The sequence below is a fragment of the Podarcis cretensis genome (genome assembly GCF_951804945.1).
Source record: "Podarcis cretensis genome assembly, chromosome: 9".
NCBI lineage: Eukaryota > Metazoa > Chordata > Lepidosauria > Squamata > Lacertidae > Podarcis > Podarcis cretensis.
In genome coordinates this window covers 59,637,701-59,656,828 of record NC_137178.1, presented here as the reverse complement: position 1 = coordinate 59,656,828, position 19,128 = coordinate 59,637,701, and the positions used below count along the sequence as shown (strand labels likewise).

The 19,128-nt window shown below is 42.7% G+C and overlaps 1 protein-coding gene across 2 annotated transcripts in view; it reads right to left on the bottom strand.

Annotated features, from left to right (window-relative positions):
* Positions 1–2,298: 2,298 nt before the first annotated feature.
* The window catches only part of TMEM33 (transmembrane protein 33), a 17,322-nt gene continuing 492 nt past the window's right edge, over positions 2,299–19,128 (bottom strand). Inside the window, exons 1-7 of one of the 2 annotated variants that reach the window (XM_079989855.1) lie at positions 15,226–15,295; positions 14,701–14,795; positions 13,514–13,701; positions 11,199–11,266; positions 10,495–10,628; positions 8,636–8,719; positions 2,299–7,420 (exon numbers count right to left, since the gene is read on the bottom strand). In XM_079989855.1, coding sequence (XP_079845981.1) covers positions 7,291–7,420; positions 8,636–8,719; positions 10,495–10,628; positions 11,199–11,266; positions 13,514–13,701; positions 14,701–14,762 — 666 coding nt within the window. In that variant the 5' untranslated portion in view covers positions 14,763–14,795; positions 15,226–15,295 and the 3' untranslated portion in view covers positions 2,299–7,290. Of the gene's footprint in view, positions 7,421–8,635; positions 8,720–10,494; positions 10,629–11,198; positions 11,267–13,513; positions 13,702–14,700; positions 14,796–15,225; positions 15,296–19,128 lie in introns of those variants that run through there. The other variant, XM_079989854.1, reaches the window with a different exon arrangement.

Here is a 19,128-nt window from a genome sequence, read left to right as displayed (position 1 = left end):
TCCTACTTGAAATAACATGAATACCTGCAGTGCTATAAACCAGCCATTGTGATTCTGATAATTTCTTAACTAGCCTATTCAAAATATAATAGGGTCACTGTGGCATTTTGCGAAATGCCTTAATAAATTCAGACTGGGTGCACCTAAGTTGCTCCTTATGAAGTTTCACTTCCTGTTTCCCATGGGATACCAAATTCCTATTCAGAAAGGGGCAGGTGGGAGAAAAGTGCTCATCCATGCCCTCCAAACTCGGCCGTTTTTCTCTTAGTTGGGATTATGGACGATAGTAGTTAGAAGGGACCCCAAGAGCCATCTAGTCCAACCACTTGCAATGCAGGAATCTCAACACGCGTTGGTCTCCCATCCAATCGGAAACCATACTAGACCCTGCTTAGCTTTGCGAATGTGTTAGCAGTTTTATTTCTGCACCACTAGGGAGAAAAACAATTGAGGAGGCACAGTTGGGGGGCAAGGAGAGACGGAGGAATGCACAGGCAAATGAAAGGTTAAGCGCCTCTGTCCTTCCCACTCCTAATATATTTCACATAATTCACCTTCTCACTGAATAGGGATTCTCTGGCAACCCAGTTCTTATGCCATGGTCTGCCACCATTGGATCCAAGTGTGCCACACACCCTACTCTGTGAAAATGCTTCAGGGCTGTTTCGTAACTTCATTATTTCAAAGTGCTGTCCACGGACAGGTAATCCTCAATAATGTTACCGATTTGAAAGGAGAAAAATGGTCCTTTGCAATATGACTAGGAAAAGCAGAGATACATGTGATAATGTACCACCAGAGGGCAGTGTTTGGGAGGAGAATAGAATGATTAAAATAAGTTTTCTCAAAACATGCAGCCCCTAGTCTAAATGAAGCGTTGCTTAGAATTGCAGGTAGGGTAGCCATTTAGGTATTGCCAAAAAAGGAGGAGATGCAACGTCAAAACAGCAGGGCAAAAGAAGGCACAGATTTGCAAAAAGGAGGAGGAGGTGTGAGTATGGATGCAAATTTAGAAACAATCAGCTATGATTTAAATAGAAATACATTTCACTATAATAGGGAAGATTGTGACCTGGACAGCAGACTGAGCTGTCCAGGTCTTTAAGACACACATATTTCTCTGTTTCGGTCTCCATCTTGGTCTCTGTCGGACTTGGACTGAGCAGCCCTTCAAAAGAAAAGTCCTCTTACAGCACTCCAATTAGAGCACTGTCCGGGGGGGGGGGGATATCACCCCCACCAGGTTTCTGAGAAGGCATAACCTAAAACAAGCTTGTTCCTTGGCTCAATTGTCACCAAATGCAGGTGGCATTTCAGCAGAGGCAGACTTCCATCCAAGGTAGATCAGGTTCACACAGGTAGTTAAATGCAGCAATGCTGCAACATCAGATCACATAAGGGGCCTAACTATGCCCTTTCTTCAAATACCGTACTTTTTGCTCTATAAGACTCACTTTTTCTCTCCTAAAAAGGAGAAATGTGTGTGCGTCTTATGGAGCAAATGCAGGCTGCGCAGCTATCCCAGAAGCCAGAAGAGCAAGAGGGATCGCTGCTTTTGCTGCGCAGCCATCCCTCTTGCTGTTCTGGCGTCTGGGATTCAGAATATTTTTTTTCTTGTTTTCCTCCTCCAAAAACTAGGTGCGTCTTATGGTCTGGTGCATCTTATAGAGCGAAAAATACGGTATATAGAATATTTGCCCAGGTGTAAACAAAACTGAGCAGACACAGAGTTCCTTTCCCCACCACCACTTCCACTTGTATTGTAATTCAGGTGCAGGCCTAAGTCATCACACCTTTTCGGCAATTAAGCACAACTCCCAGCTGCTTGAAAGCATTCTAGCAGCACCATCCAAGAATGTTTGTTAATATTTAGAGTGCTTAGCAGCATTCTCCTGCTGCCACTAAACCTTAGGTAATGGGAAATGCAGAGGCAGCTTGCTTGGAGGAGAATGTGCCAAAGCTCATTGAATTGTGTCCAGAATGTAGTAAGAAAGAAGGCAATTCAGGATACGTGTATCAATGTATATCAGTGCACTTACATCAGCTGTGAATCTAGTATTATGCCCTTATCCTGATTCACTGTCCTTTTACTTCCTACTTCTACAAGACTGTTCCAAAAAATCATCACAATGATTCCTGTGTCTTGCATCATCCAAGCAGCAAAGGGAAACCAAGCTCTAATAACAGATGCTCCTTTGCAATCTAAACTGGTGTGACTATGACTGCTTACAATTTGGGGGTGAGGAGCGTATGGGGGAACACAATTTGATTTTGACAACATCAATAAAACCAGAGATGTGACAACATAGGAGGGTGCAATTTAATTTGCGTTGAAATAAATATTAGGCATACAAAGCGTCGTGAATGAAAGAGGGTCACAATAAATTACGAGCGGAGACATTTTGCACAATCATTCCAGAAAGCCCTTGGTATTTCCAATTTCAGACCATCGAATTTATCATTTTTGCTGATTTAAGCAGAACTCCAAATAAATATGGATCTCAGCGCTTACTTTCACAGGTACTGGCATGGATAATTTACGGTTGTGATCCAATTTGTAAATCAGCAGGGGCCACTAAATTGCAGCATAAAAAAGAAAGAGCGAATGAGGTCCTTTTTCCTTTGTGTCAGCAGGCTGTGATGATTATGTTTATTAGATTTCCTTGAAAGGGTTTCACATTTTCTCAAATATGCAGGAGAACTATTTCCCCTCTGAGGCCGGCATTAGCATTTTGTGCCTCAGTCCTCGAAGACAGGGAAAGTGATGAATTTTTCAATTGGTTTTTTGAAATGTATGCTCAGCCCCTGCCAGCCAGGGTACAGCAGCAACCTGCCACCTAAAAATGGTGGTTACCAAGGAAGGAGCAGGTCTTCTGCATGGAAATACACGGAATGTACTATGTGAACAGACCAGTATAACTTGATTCAGCTAAGGGCTGTGCGCGTCTATTCTTAGGTGGGCCAAATCTGACATATGGGGCTGGGCAGGAAGCTAAAATCCTTCTAAAACAGCTGCTTGAACTGGATTCAATACCAGTGCAGCCCCTTTCCCTGCCCAATAGCTGACAAAGGACTTTTTTAGCACCCATCTGTTTCCTGCATCAGCTAAGGCCCCACATGCACAGGCCTAGATGATGCTCTGCACATGTTCCCTTGGATCTGGTCCGTAGTATAAACAGGGTCACCCATTTTGCAGTGCTGGCAGGTCAGACCCCCCATAACCAATACCAGAGTTATGAAAAACAGCCAACAAGTTCGAGTTACTTGAGAAATTATGCAAATATACTTCATTTGCATATGTTTCAGAGGACCTCACATGTGTTGTTTGGGATGCAAATTTCTACTTTTAGCGGAGTGTATACACAGCTCTGGGCACAGGGTAAGAAGGAAGGTTTTTCATTCTCCAAAGGCCTTTGACTAAGATTCAATTACCGCAAAAAAACTTCTAGGAGCCCAGGGGAGGGGCTATAGAAGATTAGCTCTGCCCCTCAACTGCTGCCCCCCTGCTGCTCAGTACACCTCTTTGAAACTGGAGGGGACTTTTAGAAGCTGTTTGTAACAGACCTGCAAGACCCTTGGCTGGAACCTAAACAGATCTTTGCACCCCAACTTTTATATAGAAGGCTATAAAATTTAGAAACTAATGGAATTGAGTTAGCTGTAAATCCTGATGTTTAAAATCATATTCAGGAACCAGTTGTCTTGATTAAGTAATCGTTCTGGGAGGGGTATAATCCTGAGAGCTCTGAAAAACAGTCTTCCAAGAGATCCAAAGATAGATAGATAGATAGATAGATAGATAGATAAGATATAGATAGATGATAGATAGATAGATAGATAGATAGATAGATAGATAGATAGATAGATAGATATAGATAGATAGATAGCTGATAGATAGCAGATAGATAGATAGACAGACAGACAGACAGACAGACAGATAGATAGATATGCCATACAAACTCTGACTTTGCAAGCGTGATTTCTGAGCATTGTGGGTGAGGACTGTATGCAGCAGCCCATCGGCAAAGCTATGTTTATTGAGATTCATAAGAATGCAGATGTACATTCCTGAGTGACCAGTTATGTGTGTCTTGTTGCCTGCAGTTGCAGCTGGATTGGGGTGAGGACTCTGTTGTGTTTCTTTTCCTCTAATGGAATTATACTCCAAGCCTCGGGATTCAACATACAACTACAAATAACGTTAAAATAGGTTCAGACATTTCATTCCAGGCTACCACCACAACAGTCACTTTATTGCTGTAGAAATTTTTATAAAATCCTCAAAGCAAGAGAGCCTAGATGAAAAAACTCATGAAGCATTCCTGCACACTAGTGTGCGCCTTCCCTATAAGTAGATGTTTATGAGCCAAAAAGCTAAAAGGAGTGCAATCAACCAGCCGTACCAGCCATTTTTAAAGCTGCATTTGTCCATACCTGGAAGTTTAGCAAGCAATGCACAGGGTGGGCTATCGACAAGCTAAGGAATGAGTTCAATCTAAATGACATTCACATTTAATCAAAAAGAAATAAGGTAGTTACAAGGAAACATAGTTTTAAAAACAGCGGCAACGTTCCAAATTATTTAAATGTATCATTCAGTTCATGCAGTTGTTAAGACACTAAATCATGAAGTGGCTCAGAAGAATCAATGAGTAAGTATAGTGCCTGGGCAAATTCCTCAATTCTAAAATGCAGGCACTCAATGGGAAAAAAATAATTTAATCTTCATAAATAGCAACAAGCTGACAGCGCAGTGCCTTCCATTTAAGGAGAAGATGCACACACACAAACACACAAGTTTACATATCTCCCCAGCGCAAGTTCTCCATCAGATATCATAGAAGACTATGCCTGTAACATACATACTTCCTGGCCCTTTTTAGGATGCCTTTTAGATCTTACTATCCCTGGCTCAAGGAGGGCTGAACACATTCAAGAGTAAGCCCGGAACACTTAGTGGGAATTTATCACAAGGAAAAACCCAGACTGGGTTGCGCGTTTAAGACATGTGTTCGCTAAACCATCAGCTATCATTATGCAAAACCTCTCCCGAGTATTTCTCAGGAACAGGTTGTATTCTGAGTGGTCCAAGTAATATTACGTGATTCGGACCAAGTATACACAAACAGCTCGGCTGGGAAATATCACACAACTGAATACTCCTGCATAGTTAGGAACTGGGAGAGTGGGGGCAGGAGAGCAATGAAAAACAGCAACCTGCCCAACCCCCAACCTCAAGTCCAGGAAGAATTTTAATAAACACCAAGGTGTTTGGCTAGACACAGATGCCTAAACTGATTGCCCTCCGCCCCCCCCCAAACCCCAACTTTTTCTGCCTCCCCAAAACACACCCACACTAATATTTTTTTCTGGGGGGGGGTGACATACCCAAAATGAAAACAAAACAAAAAAAAAGTAGTCACAGAACTGGGGTGATCAGAAAGGCTTAAATTTCTCTGCCCAGATTCTTGGTGGATATGAAGATAACCCTTCCCCAGTTACCATTTCAGAAGCAGAGAGGGGCTAACAGCCTTTTCTCAGAAGATCTGAAAGGATCAACTGAAAAGAGATGGGTTATGTACCTGTGCATACGAATGTGTGCAGCCCCAGGTGGGTTGACTACAGGAATGTAACCCTCAGACCAAAATTTTTAAAAAGTTGGTCAGCTCTGCTTCAAGAAGAAAGCAAGTTATGCACGTGTGAAGCAACTCAGTTTAAAATGCTCTTCAGTCCTCAGGACATTCAATAACCGGCTTATCATGGGAATCAAAACTCTTAGGTTGCTGAATCTGTTAAGTGAACCAGTTTGTGCAGTTTTTTTTTCCTTCTTGGTATGTTGAAATAGCAAAGGACCAGACTTCCAATTACCTCTGCTTTGTAAGACAACAGCCCCACTTCTACTGAAATAAGGCTACAATTACTGGAAGAGCACTTCTTCTCCAGGGAAGAAGTACTGCAATATTATTTTATTCCTGTAGTGGGAAACTTGTGACCCTCCAGGTCTTAGACTAGTAATCCCATCATCCCTGACCCCTGGCCATGCTGGCTGAGGAAGATGTGAGTTGGAGAGCAACATCATCTGGAGGGCCAGAGTTTCCACAGCTCTGCTTTATAAAATAGTTCCTCTAGTTTGAGCAGGATGGGCAGAATACTTCCCTGTACAGGCACAGCACCCACAGAGACAGAAGTCCTATAAGGTCGCAACAGAGCTGTGTTTCCACAATCACATCCTCTCAGTCTCCTGACCATGTGTACATGAGAAAGGGCTGGGACAGGAGACACATGCCCACGCCACATTATGGTCTGACACATCTGCAGTTGTGCCCATGCATATAAACTGAAGGTGGACGAAGAGAGAAGATCCATGCTCACAACTTGGAAGGCAGGCCTATGTCATGATGTAATTTACAGCTACTGTCATGTTTAGCATTGCACCACGAGTATGCAATGGTGTTTGGAACTAGCCTAACTGCATGAACTTTAAAAATTACCTCACAAGGGCAACACTTCCAATGTATATTGAAAATTAATGTAACATCCATCTTTATTATTCAGACTTTTCAAAGACTGGCATTTTAAGAAGCCTGCTTTTCGGAAGACAGGAAAAAATAGGGCATTCAGATGATCTAGAGAAATATTTACTTTACAAAGAAATAAAGTGCTTAGGGAAGGGTGGAGAGCTTTCCATTTCAAAAGCATTAAATAAATCAGAACAATGAAATTTGATGCTTTGTTCTACTGTTCACATTTGAAGTAGGTGCCAATTGATTTGTATTGACCACAATGATTTACTCAATTCACTAAACTTGTCTCATTTACTGAATGGAAGGAATACTGACTCAAATGTACCGCATGGGTAGAGATTTCAATAGGTACCCCTAAGAGGCTACTAGTTATGTTGCAGCCACAGCTTGCAGCTTGTTAGACACAATCCAGCTAGTATTGCCTGGACATTATTATTATTTTTTGAATAAGTATTTTCATTCAGTATCGAAGAGGGCATACATGACAGCACAAAAGCCATATTGTACAATGCAGGGTTGTCGCCACTGTTTTGCATTGGAAAGTATTCTGTCTAAGATGGCAAGCGTTCATCTTCCACAAAGCACGGAAACATCTCGAAAAACAAGACTTTTTAAACATATAGGATACAATTCACAGAACAGGCTCTTGGAAGAAAACATGTTTCCATACAACCTTGACTGAGATCCAGAATTTATAAATCACCAGCAGAAATACCAGCTGCTTAGAAAGTTCATCAGACAAACATACGCATGTTTCCAGTGTTGACTATGCAACTGTTGGTGCCAGTCTGCTTATAAAAGAAATGCTGCTGACACAGAGCCTTCGTACAAACGCTGGACAGGACGGTTTCATGATGACATGCTCAACGACAATCCGAAGTTCCGTGAAGAGGGTTCTGAAAATAACAGACACTTTTTACAGAAATATCTTTGCAACAGTAGCTCCTACATCTCACTCAAACCTAAACCTTCATCAAAATCAATAATAACAAGGAGAAGAACAACAACAACAACAACAATAATAAGAGGCTACTAGTTATGTTACAGCCACAGCTTGCAGCTTGTTAGACACAATCCAGCTAGTATTGCCTGGACATTATTATTATTATTTTTTGAATAAGTATTTTCATTCAGTATCGAAGAGCCACTCTGGGCGGCTTCCAAGAAGAGATTAAAAATACATTAAAACACCAGTCATTAAAAACTTCCCTAAACAGGGCTGCCTTCATTATCATAGCCATATTACCATAGCCAGAGAGATTCTGAGGCTTGCAGAAGTACAGAAACATTTAAACACACAACATTACGGGACGAAACCAGTCCCATACCAGAGAGGACATTGTGTAATTTGATTACCAATGTTTCTAAAATTAAGACAACTAACGGGCAACAGAGGACATCCCTGTTTTGTTCTATGACTAAACATTTGGGGGGGGGGGCAATCTGAATTATTTATTCTAATTGTGGCCTGCTATCTATATCTATATCTGCCTTCGAAAGCTTTTACAATTTTTTTGGCCAAAATCACATTTCTTAACTATTTCCATTAGATAATTTGGTTCTGGACAATCAAATAGTTTTAAAATATCAAGTGAGAGGCTTGTTAAAGGTTATGATTTTTTCTCATGAAATAAAAATGTTCAATAATTTCCTTATTGGATCAGTAACTCTTCACCCTGGAACAAACTCAGATTGGTCTGTCTGTATACAGCTGCCAACAAATGTTTTTAATCTATTGACCAGATTGGCCGTAAAGATTTTATAATCTAGATTTAATAAAGAGATTGCTTGGTATGATATTGGTGGAGTCCTTGTGAGGTTTGAGAATAACTATGATTCTTGAATGCTTCCAAGTTGCAGGAAGTAGGTTACCGGCTAAAATATCATTGTATAGCCTGGCCATTTGTGGAAGTGTTTGTTCCTTAAATGTTTTATAAAACAATGCTGAGAATCCATCAGAGCCAGGTGATTTTCCCATCTTCATGTTTTAAATTACTTCCTTTAACTCCTCTTTTTAGTCCATGATATGGCAACACCAAGGAGCCAACTGTTTAAGCACTGTATTTACAGACAACAGCAACGACAACTTTAAATCGTAATTGGTTTCTTACCGGCAATATGGATTTCGGCGGGAGGAATAACGGAGTGTAAGAAATCTGTAGTAAATAAATGGCTGCAGCAAGCTTCCCTGCCCACTGAAAAGAACAGAAGAAAAAAGGTGGGGTGGTGGAGGGGTAGATTTATTTAAAAGGAAACAGTGTAGGATTTGAGGTAAGGCACCACCTTATGTTTTTCTTCACACAAAGTAACTGCTTTGACCTGCAAAAGACCCTTACAACTAAATAAATGTTTTCACACAGTATTTGACATGCACACACTGCGACGGATGAGTCACAACAGCCGCAGATCATTAAATAAAATGCGTCAAGATGGCTGAAACATTAAAACCTTATAAAGGAACTAGTGTTGCCCCCTCCTGCCATGAAATCATGTAACTTTAATGTGTGTTTACTCAGAAGCAAGCCCACTGTGTTCAGTAGACCTTTCTCTCGGACAAGCATGCACTGGAAGGAGCTGCCTTATGGCAGAATTCTGTGCATATTTACTTAGAAATAAATTCCACTGAATTCAATGGGACCTGGAAGTTTGCAGTGGCACCCCGTCTGTGGAATGCTCTCCCCAGGGAAGTTTGCGTGGCACCTTCATTATACACCTTTAGGTGCCTTTGGTTGATTGACATCCTTTGCCCTTTTAAAATGTGTTTTTTTTTGGGGGGGTATTGCTTTTATTTTACTTTATTGTTTTATATATTTTGTGGTTTTATATTTTGATTTTGTTCTGTGAACGTCCCTGAGACCTCTGGGTATAGGGAGGTATATAAATTCAATAAATACCATATTTTTCGCTCTATAAGACGCACCTAGTTTTAGAGGAGGGAAACAAGAAAAAAAATATTCTGCATCTGCGCAGCGCCTCTCCAGCAAAGCGGGAGGAGAAACGGAAGGGGCTCCGTTTCCCCTCCCGCTGTGTGACAGGGGCTCTGCGCAGCTTTCCCTCTTTGCGCAACGCCTCTCCAGCGAAGCGAAGTCAGAACAGCAAGAGGGATCGCTGCTTTCGCTGTGCAACGATTCCTCTTGCTGTTCTGGCTTCAGCGATCGCTGCGCAGCCTGCATTCGCTCCATAAGATGCACACACATTTCCCCTTACTTTTTAGGAGGGAAAAAGTGTGTCTTATAGACCGAAAAATACGGTAAATAAGAAATTATAATAAATTACTGGTATATTCCATTCTTCCACCAGTGGTCTGCAAGGTAGCTTAGATACAAAGGATGGTATTTAAATAAATAACTGTGCAAGGGGAATGAGTTTCGCTTGCACAACAGGACTTCACCCCTCTCCTCCCCCTGTGCATACCCTGTTCCACCCCCAAATCTGCTCTAGAGGGTTGGGGGGACTCCAGAACAGAATTAGGGGGTGCACGGTGGGAGGAGAGGGGCAGAACATTCTGTTGTACAAAGAGAAATTATTTCACTGATAGAACATTTTCCTTAATACTACTTTGAATACAACCCTAAATTAAACCACACTACTACAAAATAACGGGCACTTAAAATGCAATATTGTCTTTTTGGCATCTGAATCAGAGCTTTCTTCATGCACATGAAAGTAAAATTTCTCCAAAAGAACAAGAACAGACTATGCTGATCTTTGCCTTAAGGATCAAGAAACCATCCTTACATTAGTCAGCAAGCAAACCCTGTGCATCGTAAAAATAGGGTTCTTAGTGCAGCACAGCCACAGGGTCAGGAGATGGTGAGAAAATCACAACCCGACCTTAGTTTTCAGACTGCAAGGATGGTCCCTTATAGGGACATTGCAATGATAAACAATAAACAGTCTGATTCTGTATTCCCAAGCAGTTATAGAACACCATCAGAATAAAAATAAAGGTTAATGTTTCATCTCATACCTGAAAAGCATAAACACAGTAGCCGGCATCAAGAAGATCTCATTGCAAGCTATAAATTTCAGGATGTTTTGCTGATTAGCATTTAACTTGTCCAAGAGATTTCTTAGGAAAAGAAGACTATTTGAACCTCGTGCCTTGAAAGAAGGGAGTAAAAAAGCAATGTCAGGAAACTTTGTGCTATATATACAAATTCAAACTTTGGGAATACTTTCAGCTATGCTATAATTATTTTATAAACCTTGAAAGGCAGTCTAAATATAATAAGCAGGAAAACTGAAGAATTTTGCAAACCTTGCTACAATGTTTATTATGCAGGAAACGGTCAACCTAATATTCAGTTTCAGTTCCCCACTGCCACCATTTAACCCAAACAACCCTGCGCAGGAGGTTAGACTGAATAATGATCAAGGTCACCCAGCGAGGATCACAGATACATAGGGATTTGAACCCAAGTCTCCTCAGTCCTCACCAAACATTCTGGCTCTCCACGTGTATCCTTTTCTTTCCTACCTGCTAACCCTTTGATAGAAGCAGCAGCACTGGATGAGCTACAGCTGTCCCTTCAAACTGTGGCAGAAAATAGCCAGATCCCTGTTTTCAGTTTACCCCTTAAAAAATCCACATCTCATCTGAATCCTGCCCTCCTTACAAAGAGCAGTGTGGCATGTAAGGGGCACAAGATCATACACTAACAACATACTTACATCAAGAACCTTCTTTGTGTAGGTGGCAGCGTGAAGCAAAGAAAACAACAGAACTGGGAAAATACTCACTGAAGTGAAAGTTAAGGAGAATTACAACCTCACGCATGTTATTTCACACTATAGTTTGAATATTCAAATACATCGTCCACTTGTGTCGGCATGCAAGCCTGCGATCTCTTGCTTTAAATTCAGATTCTTTTGTATGAGAAAACGTTTGGACCTTAAGATTCAGGTGATTAAAGTTAGGCAGCTTTATTAAACACTTAATAACACAGAACACAGTCCTAATCATGGAATGGAATTTGAAAATGATGGTTAGCAGTATGCACTTGTAGAAGTATAGGCATCCAGCAGTTTGTGTGTACTTAACTTATGTAGGGCCAGAGTTTAAATCAGTAGATCAATGATTTAGAATGAAATCCTATACAGGTCTTCTCAGAAGCAGGTATAGGATTGCAACCTTATTAAATAAATTGATGGGGCTAAGAAATATGAGCTCACTTGTTTATTTTGATTCAGATACATTGCATCATAAATGTGGTGCTTCTGTCTAGGGGGAGACTAGAGGTGATGAGGCCTTAATTTGTGTGACTGCCCTATACATATATAAAGCAGGAAGTGAAGTGGTAATTTCATGAACAAAAAGCACACATAAGGCGGGGGGGGGAGAGATAGAGTTCAGCTCCCCTCTCCCCTGAGCTTTACCTCCTTGTAGTTGATTACTCCAGTCAGTGGCGGAGGAAGCAGCTCAGGCGCCTGGGGTGGCGTGCCCAGGGGAGAGGCAAGCCACTCATTGGGGTGGGGCGAGGGCAGGGCGCACCGTGGGGCCTCTGGAGTCTGCCTGCCTCCTCCCACTCAGCCGCCCTACAGCTGGGCGGAGGGGAGGTAGCGGGCAGACTGTTTGGGCAGCGAGGAGCCTGTGCGTGCCCGAGCCACCGCGTCTCTCCCAGGACAGACACATGGCTTGGGCGTGCTGCAGGCCCCGTGGTGAGTGCCACCTGTCCTTTTGTCACCCTCCTCAGTGGTGACACCCAGGGTGGCCCGCACCCACTGTACCCCCCTCCCTCCGCCTCTGACTCCAGTCCAGTGGTTCTCTAACCTTTTTCTGTGGGCCACACTTTCCAGTTCTCTAACCTTTTTCTGTGGGCCACACTTTCCAGCCCAGTGGTTCTCTAACCTTTTTCTGTGGGCCACACTTTCAGAATAAAATTTTGTTCCCCCCACACCAACATTTTTATTTATAAGAAGTACATTGGAAAACAATGTGGGGCTACCTTTGAAGGTGACCCGGAAACTACAACTAATCCAGAATGCGGCAGCTAGACTGGTGAGTGGGGGCGGCCGCCGAGACCACATAACACCTGCCTTGAAATACCTACACTGGCTCCCAGTACGTTTCCGAGCACAATTCAAAGTGTTGGTAATTTCCTTTAAAGCCCTAAATGGCCTTGGCCCAGTATACCTGAAGGAGCGTATCCATCTCCATCGTTCTGCCTGGACACTGAGGTCCAGTACCGAGGGCTTTCTGGCGGTTCCCTCGCTGCGAGAAGCCAAGTTACAGGGAACCAGGCAGAGGGCCTTCTCGGTAGTGGCACCCACCCTGTGGAACGCCCTCCCACCAGATGTCAAAGAGAAAAATAACTACGAAACTTTTAGAAGACATCTGAAGGCAGCCCTGTTTAGGGAAGCTTTTAATGTTTAATAGGTATTTTAGTGTTTTGCTGGAAGCTGCCCAGAGTGGCTGGGGAAACCCAGCCAGATGGGCGGGGTATAAATAATGAATTATTATTATTATTAAAAGAAAGAACTCCTAGCTGTGCTTGATTTATAGCAAAGAACACAACTACTTAATATTATGATCATGGGACATCCCGAAAGCATAAAACAATGCAGCTACACAAGAAGATGAATCTGGCCGGTCATCACCCTGTAGGCTTTGTGGCTGAGCAAAGGTATGAGCTGGAGTAATCCCTGATATAAGTCTAGAAGAAGAAGAGGAGTTTGGATTTGATATCCCGCTTTATCACTACCCGAAGGAGTCTCAAAGCGGCTAACATTCTCCTTTCCCTTCCTCCCCCCCACAACAAACACACTGTGAGGTGAGTGGGGCTGAGAGACTTCACAGAAGTGTGACTGGCCCAAGGTCACCCAGCAGCTGCATGTGGAGGAGCGGAGACGCGAACCCGGTTCCCCAGATTACGAATCTACCGCTCTTAACCACTACACCACACTGGCTCTCTAGCACTCTACGACGGCAAAAGCACAATCAAACTATCGCAGAATTGGAAGTATTACAAGACTTGTAGAAAGGATACTTGTAACAGGGTAGGAATTGACAAAGATGAGGGAATACAAAAGGTAGTGGCAGCTGTCCTCCAGCAGGGCTTGAGCCAGGAATGCCCTGCTTAGCTGAAAATGTGGTAGCCTTTGGTGAAGTCGAAGGGCGCTGGTGAGAGCATTTGCCAGCAAGGCACGTTGATAAAAGCTAGCTGCTTCATGCAACCTTGAGAATTATCAAAGGAGAGGTTACCATACAAACCAAGTTGCGGCTTCAAGTCTTCCTCCCAAGAGAATTGCATCATCATTTCAGTCTCTGAAGCCCGCCCTGCTAAGCTCTGCCAAGATGTCACTGTTACTCAGTCTGAGCAGCATTCCTGGTGCTTGGCACTGAACTCTACAGGTGTGCCAAGTTTGGGAGAGTGGGGGGAGGGGGAAAATGTCATTTAAAAGTATTTTCAATGCAGTCATCTATTTGACGTTTCTTTGGAGAGAAAAATGGCAGATAAACAATAATGTAATAACCGGAATCTAGTTAAATGACAATATCAAAACCTAAACAATAAATGACACTCACTTGAGCTGAAGGTGTATAATGTACAGATTACTGAACGGGTGTAAAGTTGGTTCTTAAACAGAACCAAATATCAAGCACTAATATTTGCAAAATATTGGTCAAAGTCTAACCAAAGTCAGTGATATAGGTTTCCTGGATGTTTTCCTATGCAAATTTAGGCTAATTTGCATTGGAAATCTTTCAGTCAGCATTTAAACATTTTCTGATGGCCTAGAGAGTGATCTAGTTTAGCATTCAGTAAGCAAAGCTACAAACTTTGAAACTGCTAAGCTTACCCAATACTGTAGTTGAAATGGGCATCCTTTTGTTGTCACTAATGAACTTAACGAAAGTTAAAACTCCCACATAAAAATAAAGAACTGGAAAATCTTCTGCCCCATATCACTGACTGGTATTTCACATCTATACACTACACTGATTTCCAATGGACAGCTAAGAATATAGATTGATATCTCATATTAAAATGGATGGGAAGTAACAAAAGCTTAACTTTAGCTGGATTAGAACAACTGTATATGCATATAAAATGTGATACAGAGCTTTTAAGCATAATGTATGTTTTCTGTTTCATTCTGTCGCTAACAAAAGCAGTGTCCTTTCTAAGGATATCAGGGGCACTACTGCTTTAAAGAACATTATTATACATACCCTAGAAGAGGCAGGACAAATAAAGCCGAACAGTAAACTGTGAATATACGGGAAAGCCACATTGCTGTATCCAATTTATTAGCAATCAGAAATTGCTGTAAAGAAAGGAAAAGTAGTTAGTGAACAAATATTTATTTATTGTTTTTATTTATTAAATTTCTATCACATCCACCCTCCCAAAGCAGCCCACTGTTTTACCCACTGTCAAAGAACAAATACCCACCAAACTGACCAGATCCAGAACCAACATAGATAACAGACAATACAAAGAATGCAAAACTTTGGCTTTTTCATAAATGCAAGTGCAAATAACAGATAAAAAAGCAATCTCCACACAGTGGCTCTTAAATTTGGAAGACATAATTATGAGACTTCTAAAGACCTATGTTTCGTGATTGTATTTTTGTAACTGTAAATTTTAAAAACTGTTTTTAATGTCACAGTTTAAACTGTTGTAACCCACCCAGGGATCATAGGGTGAAGGTCAGGCACTAAATTAAAATAACAATAATTAAGAGGGTTTACTTTGAATATCTGCTCTTTGAGAACCACGAGGATAACTCAGCTGCTCTCTGCTAGCACCCATGGCAGATAGTGGCTAGGAAGCAGTTCTGGTGAACTTCACCACCTTCTGGAATGGAACAGGACATCCCAAAACCAATCCCTAATCAGTCTAGGTTCCAAGGAAGCCCAGTATAGCCCTCCATTGCTCACAGAATGAAGATATCTACTTTGCCTCATGGCTAGGACAGGTGGTGACTAACTGAACTAGCAATCCCTCCCATCTCTGAGCAGTCAGGGCAACAGCAGTGGCTGCAGTCACCTATAAGAACTCTCAGGGCATTTTTAGTAGTGCAGGCATTTACCATATAAAATGCCCTGGGAGCAGTTCTCTGTAGAAAATGATGAAGTCACCGCCATACTGTGAGACATTCATTAAAAATAAAAAAAAACAAAGAAAGTTTCTTCTGTTAAACTGCTAGCAGATAAAACTTTTAGGCTATATGTTTATGGAAGATAAGGAAGCTATCAGAACTCAGTGTTTCGTGTTTTCCCCAGAAGTCCATCTAGCATCAGGTATGATTCCTATCTAAAGGTCCAATTCAAAAATTTCCTACAAGAGGATAGAAGTAGCTATGACACAGCCTGCTAATAGTTTCACCAATGCAATACAGTGGTACCTCGGGTTACATACGCTTCAGGTTACAGCCTCCGCTAACCCAGAAATAGTACCTCGGGTTAAGAACTTTGCTTCAGGATGAGAACAGAAATCGTGCTCTGGCGGCATGGCAGAGGGGGAGGCCCCATTAGCTAAAGTGGTGCTTCGGGTTAAGAACGGTTTCAGATTACCACTGTACTGCAAAGTGTACTACAACCACATTCTATCAAGGCAAAGCACCTGTTGAAGGGCCACATGTTGTGCAAACCTAGCAAGCCAAATGCAGCCCCATCAGCCAGAAACAGCAGCTCATAAAAAGCTTTTGTTGGTGGTTCCTGCTCAGGATTGCAAAAACAAATAGGCTGTTAAGTATTTTGTGGGTCCAAATAAACAGCTGGTGGTCTGCATCTGGCTTAGTGGATCACAAGTTAAGCAGGAACAGCATGAACTACCACCGGTAGCATGAAACTGCTTGTGCATTTCACCATGACTAATACAGTGTTGCAAGTTGTTATGTGTATGTGGAAATATCAGCTAGCTTGAACATTTTGCCAGTGGCCCTGCCTGCCTATAAACTAAATGGGGAAAGGTAAATCTGGTTTCCAGGGAGGCAGTCACACCCATCCTACATAGACAAGAAATGAATCAAATTGGCCAGAACTTGACTGTTCCCAGTTCCCTGCCCTTTTCCAAAATATGCTTTTGGTTTGCAAATTTCCAAATACATTCACATTCAGCCCATAAAAGAATTTACTACATGGTTTTGGCATCCTATTGCCACTTCATTCCAACCTTTACATTTTTTCCCTTTTAGATCCAATGTGCATATACACTTGACAATTGAGGAAACAGCTGATGAACTGGGCTCTAACCCACAATAGCTTGTGCTGTAGGTAACATTTTTTAGTCTCTTTACCAGTCAGTGTGGAAAGGGAGGGAAATCATTTTGGCCCAGTGAGTCAGATTTTTACCTCCGCATACACTGCAAACCACTTTTGACAGTGTGCTGGGCCACCCAGTTGTCAAATTTTGCCCACGGGAGTAGAGGCAGATAGTGACCCAGCAGGATTTAACTCCCTGTGTGTCAGCTGATGCTCAAGCCTCTTTTCTGCACCAAAAGCAAGCAGGATTAAACTGATGCACAGGGAGTTTATTCATGATTTCTAAAAGGGTCCAACCACATTTCTACTTGCCCCACAGGTAAAGGACTCCTGAACAATTAAGTCCAGTCAAAGGCAACTATGGGGTTGCGATGCTCATCACACTTCAGGCTAGGGAGCTGGCGTTTGTCCACAAACAGCTTTTCAGGTCATGTGGCCAGCATGCTAAACCGCTTCTAGTGCAGCGGAACACCATGACGGAAACCAGAGAGCACAGAAACGCCATTTACCTTCCCGTCGCAGTGGTACCTATTTATCTACTTGCACTTGGATGCTTTCGAACTGCTAGGTTGGCAGGAGCTGGGACAGAGCAACAGGAGCTCACCCCGTTGCACGGATTCGAACTGCTGACCTTCCGATCAACAAGCCCAAGAGGCTCAGTGGTTTAGACCACATCGCCACCCGTTCCCATATACCCAACATCACATATGGTGTTAGGCATGAGACAGGTGTCTGTGGTTTGGGGGAAATGGCTTGGCAAGCCAACTTTGGCTCACAAGCCTGGGGCTCCCCATCCGTGGTACAGTGGTACCTCAGGTTAAGTACTTAATTTGTTCCAGAGGTCCGTACTTAACCTGAAACTGTTCTTAACCTGAAGCACTACTTTAGCTAATGGGGTCTCCCGTTGCCGCCACACCACCGGAGCACGATTTCTGTTTCATCCTGAAGCAAAGTTCTTAACCTGAGGTACTATTTCTGGGATAGCGGAGTCTGTAACCTGAAGCGCATGTAACCCGAGGTACCACTGTATAGGCAATACAGAACCAAAGAAACCAATGGTCTTAACATCAAGCAACTTCCTAAATACCTACGTACTAGTGCAATAACCTAAACATCTGTTGTATAGCCCATGTTTCAGAAAACAGCCAGAACAACTTAGGACACTTGACACAGAGTCGGCTCCTTCAGCCTGTTCCACAAACCTTTGCCAAAGGCAGCAGTGGAAAGGAAAAGGCCAAGCCTGGAAGCTTTAGATTAAAAAAGTTAAGAGGAACTGAAACTTCTCAAGGGCAAATAAGAGGCAAGAGAGGGCAACTTCTAATGGAGATGTGAAACAGGGGACACTGGCACGGTGACAAAACTGCCACTGCAGACATCCAAATTCCCTCCTCTACACAACTATCAGAGATTCAGAAGAAACCCTCAATGGAAGAGGGCGGGGGGAGGCATGCGGTTGTGTCGATCTGCTCCCACATGTGCCCACTGATACATGAACAGTTAAAGAGTTGGGACTATGACCTGGGAGGCCACAGTTTGAATCGCTGCTCAGCCGTGAAGCTCACTGGGTGACCTTGGGCCAGCCACCATCTCTCAGCCTAACCTGCCTCACAGGGTTGTTGTGAAGGATGAAAATGTGGAGGACAACCATGTACACCACCTTAAGCCACTTGGAAGATAAAGGCAGCATATAACTTAATCAATTAACTACCACTGCCTCGTTCGCAGCCCAGAAAACTGGGTTTGGGGGGTGAGCTACGACACCCCCAATCTCAGAATTTGAGATTTGCCCTGCTACAAGAAGGGGATACAATACTGGAGACAACCCACGGATTTGAAACAACCTGAAATCAGAGCTCTCCCTATGAAGAAAACCATATACAGTGGTACCTCGGGTTAAGTACTTAATTCGTTCTGGAGGTCTGTTCTTCACCTGAAACTGTTCTTAACCTGAAGCACCACTTTAGCTAATGGGGCCTCCTGCTGCTGCTGCGCCACCGGAGCACGATTTCTGTTCTCATCCTGAAGCAAAGTTCTTAACCTGAAGCGCTATTTCTGGGTTAGTGGAGTCTGTAACCTGAAGCGTATGTAACCTGAAGCGTATGTAACCCGAGGTACCACTGTACAGCTCTCCATGGGAGCGCATTTATAGACTCACAGAAGGGCAGAATTGTTATTATTATTATTATTATTATTAATTGAATTTATATCCCGCCCTATACCCGGGGGCCTCAGGGCGGTTCACAGAGTTGGAAGGAACCCCTCCGCAGGGTCATCTAGTCCAACCCCCTGCCACATGCAGAAATCCTTTTCATAGCTGTCAACCTTTTCCTTTTTTTAAGGGAAATCCCTTTATTCCGAATAGGATTCCTCGCAAGGAAAGGTAAAAAT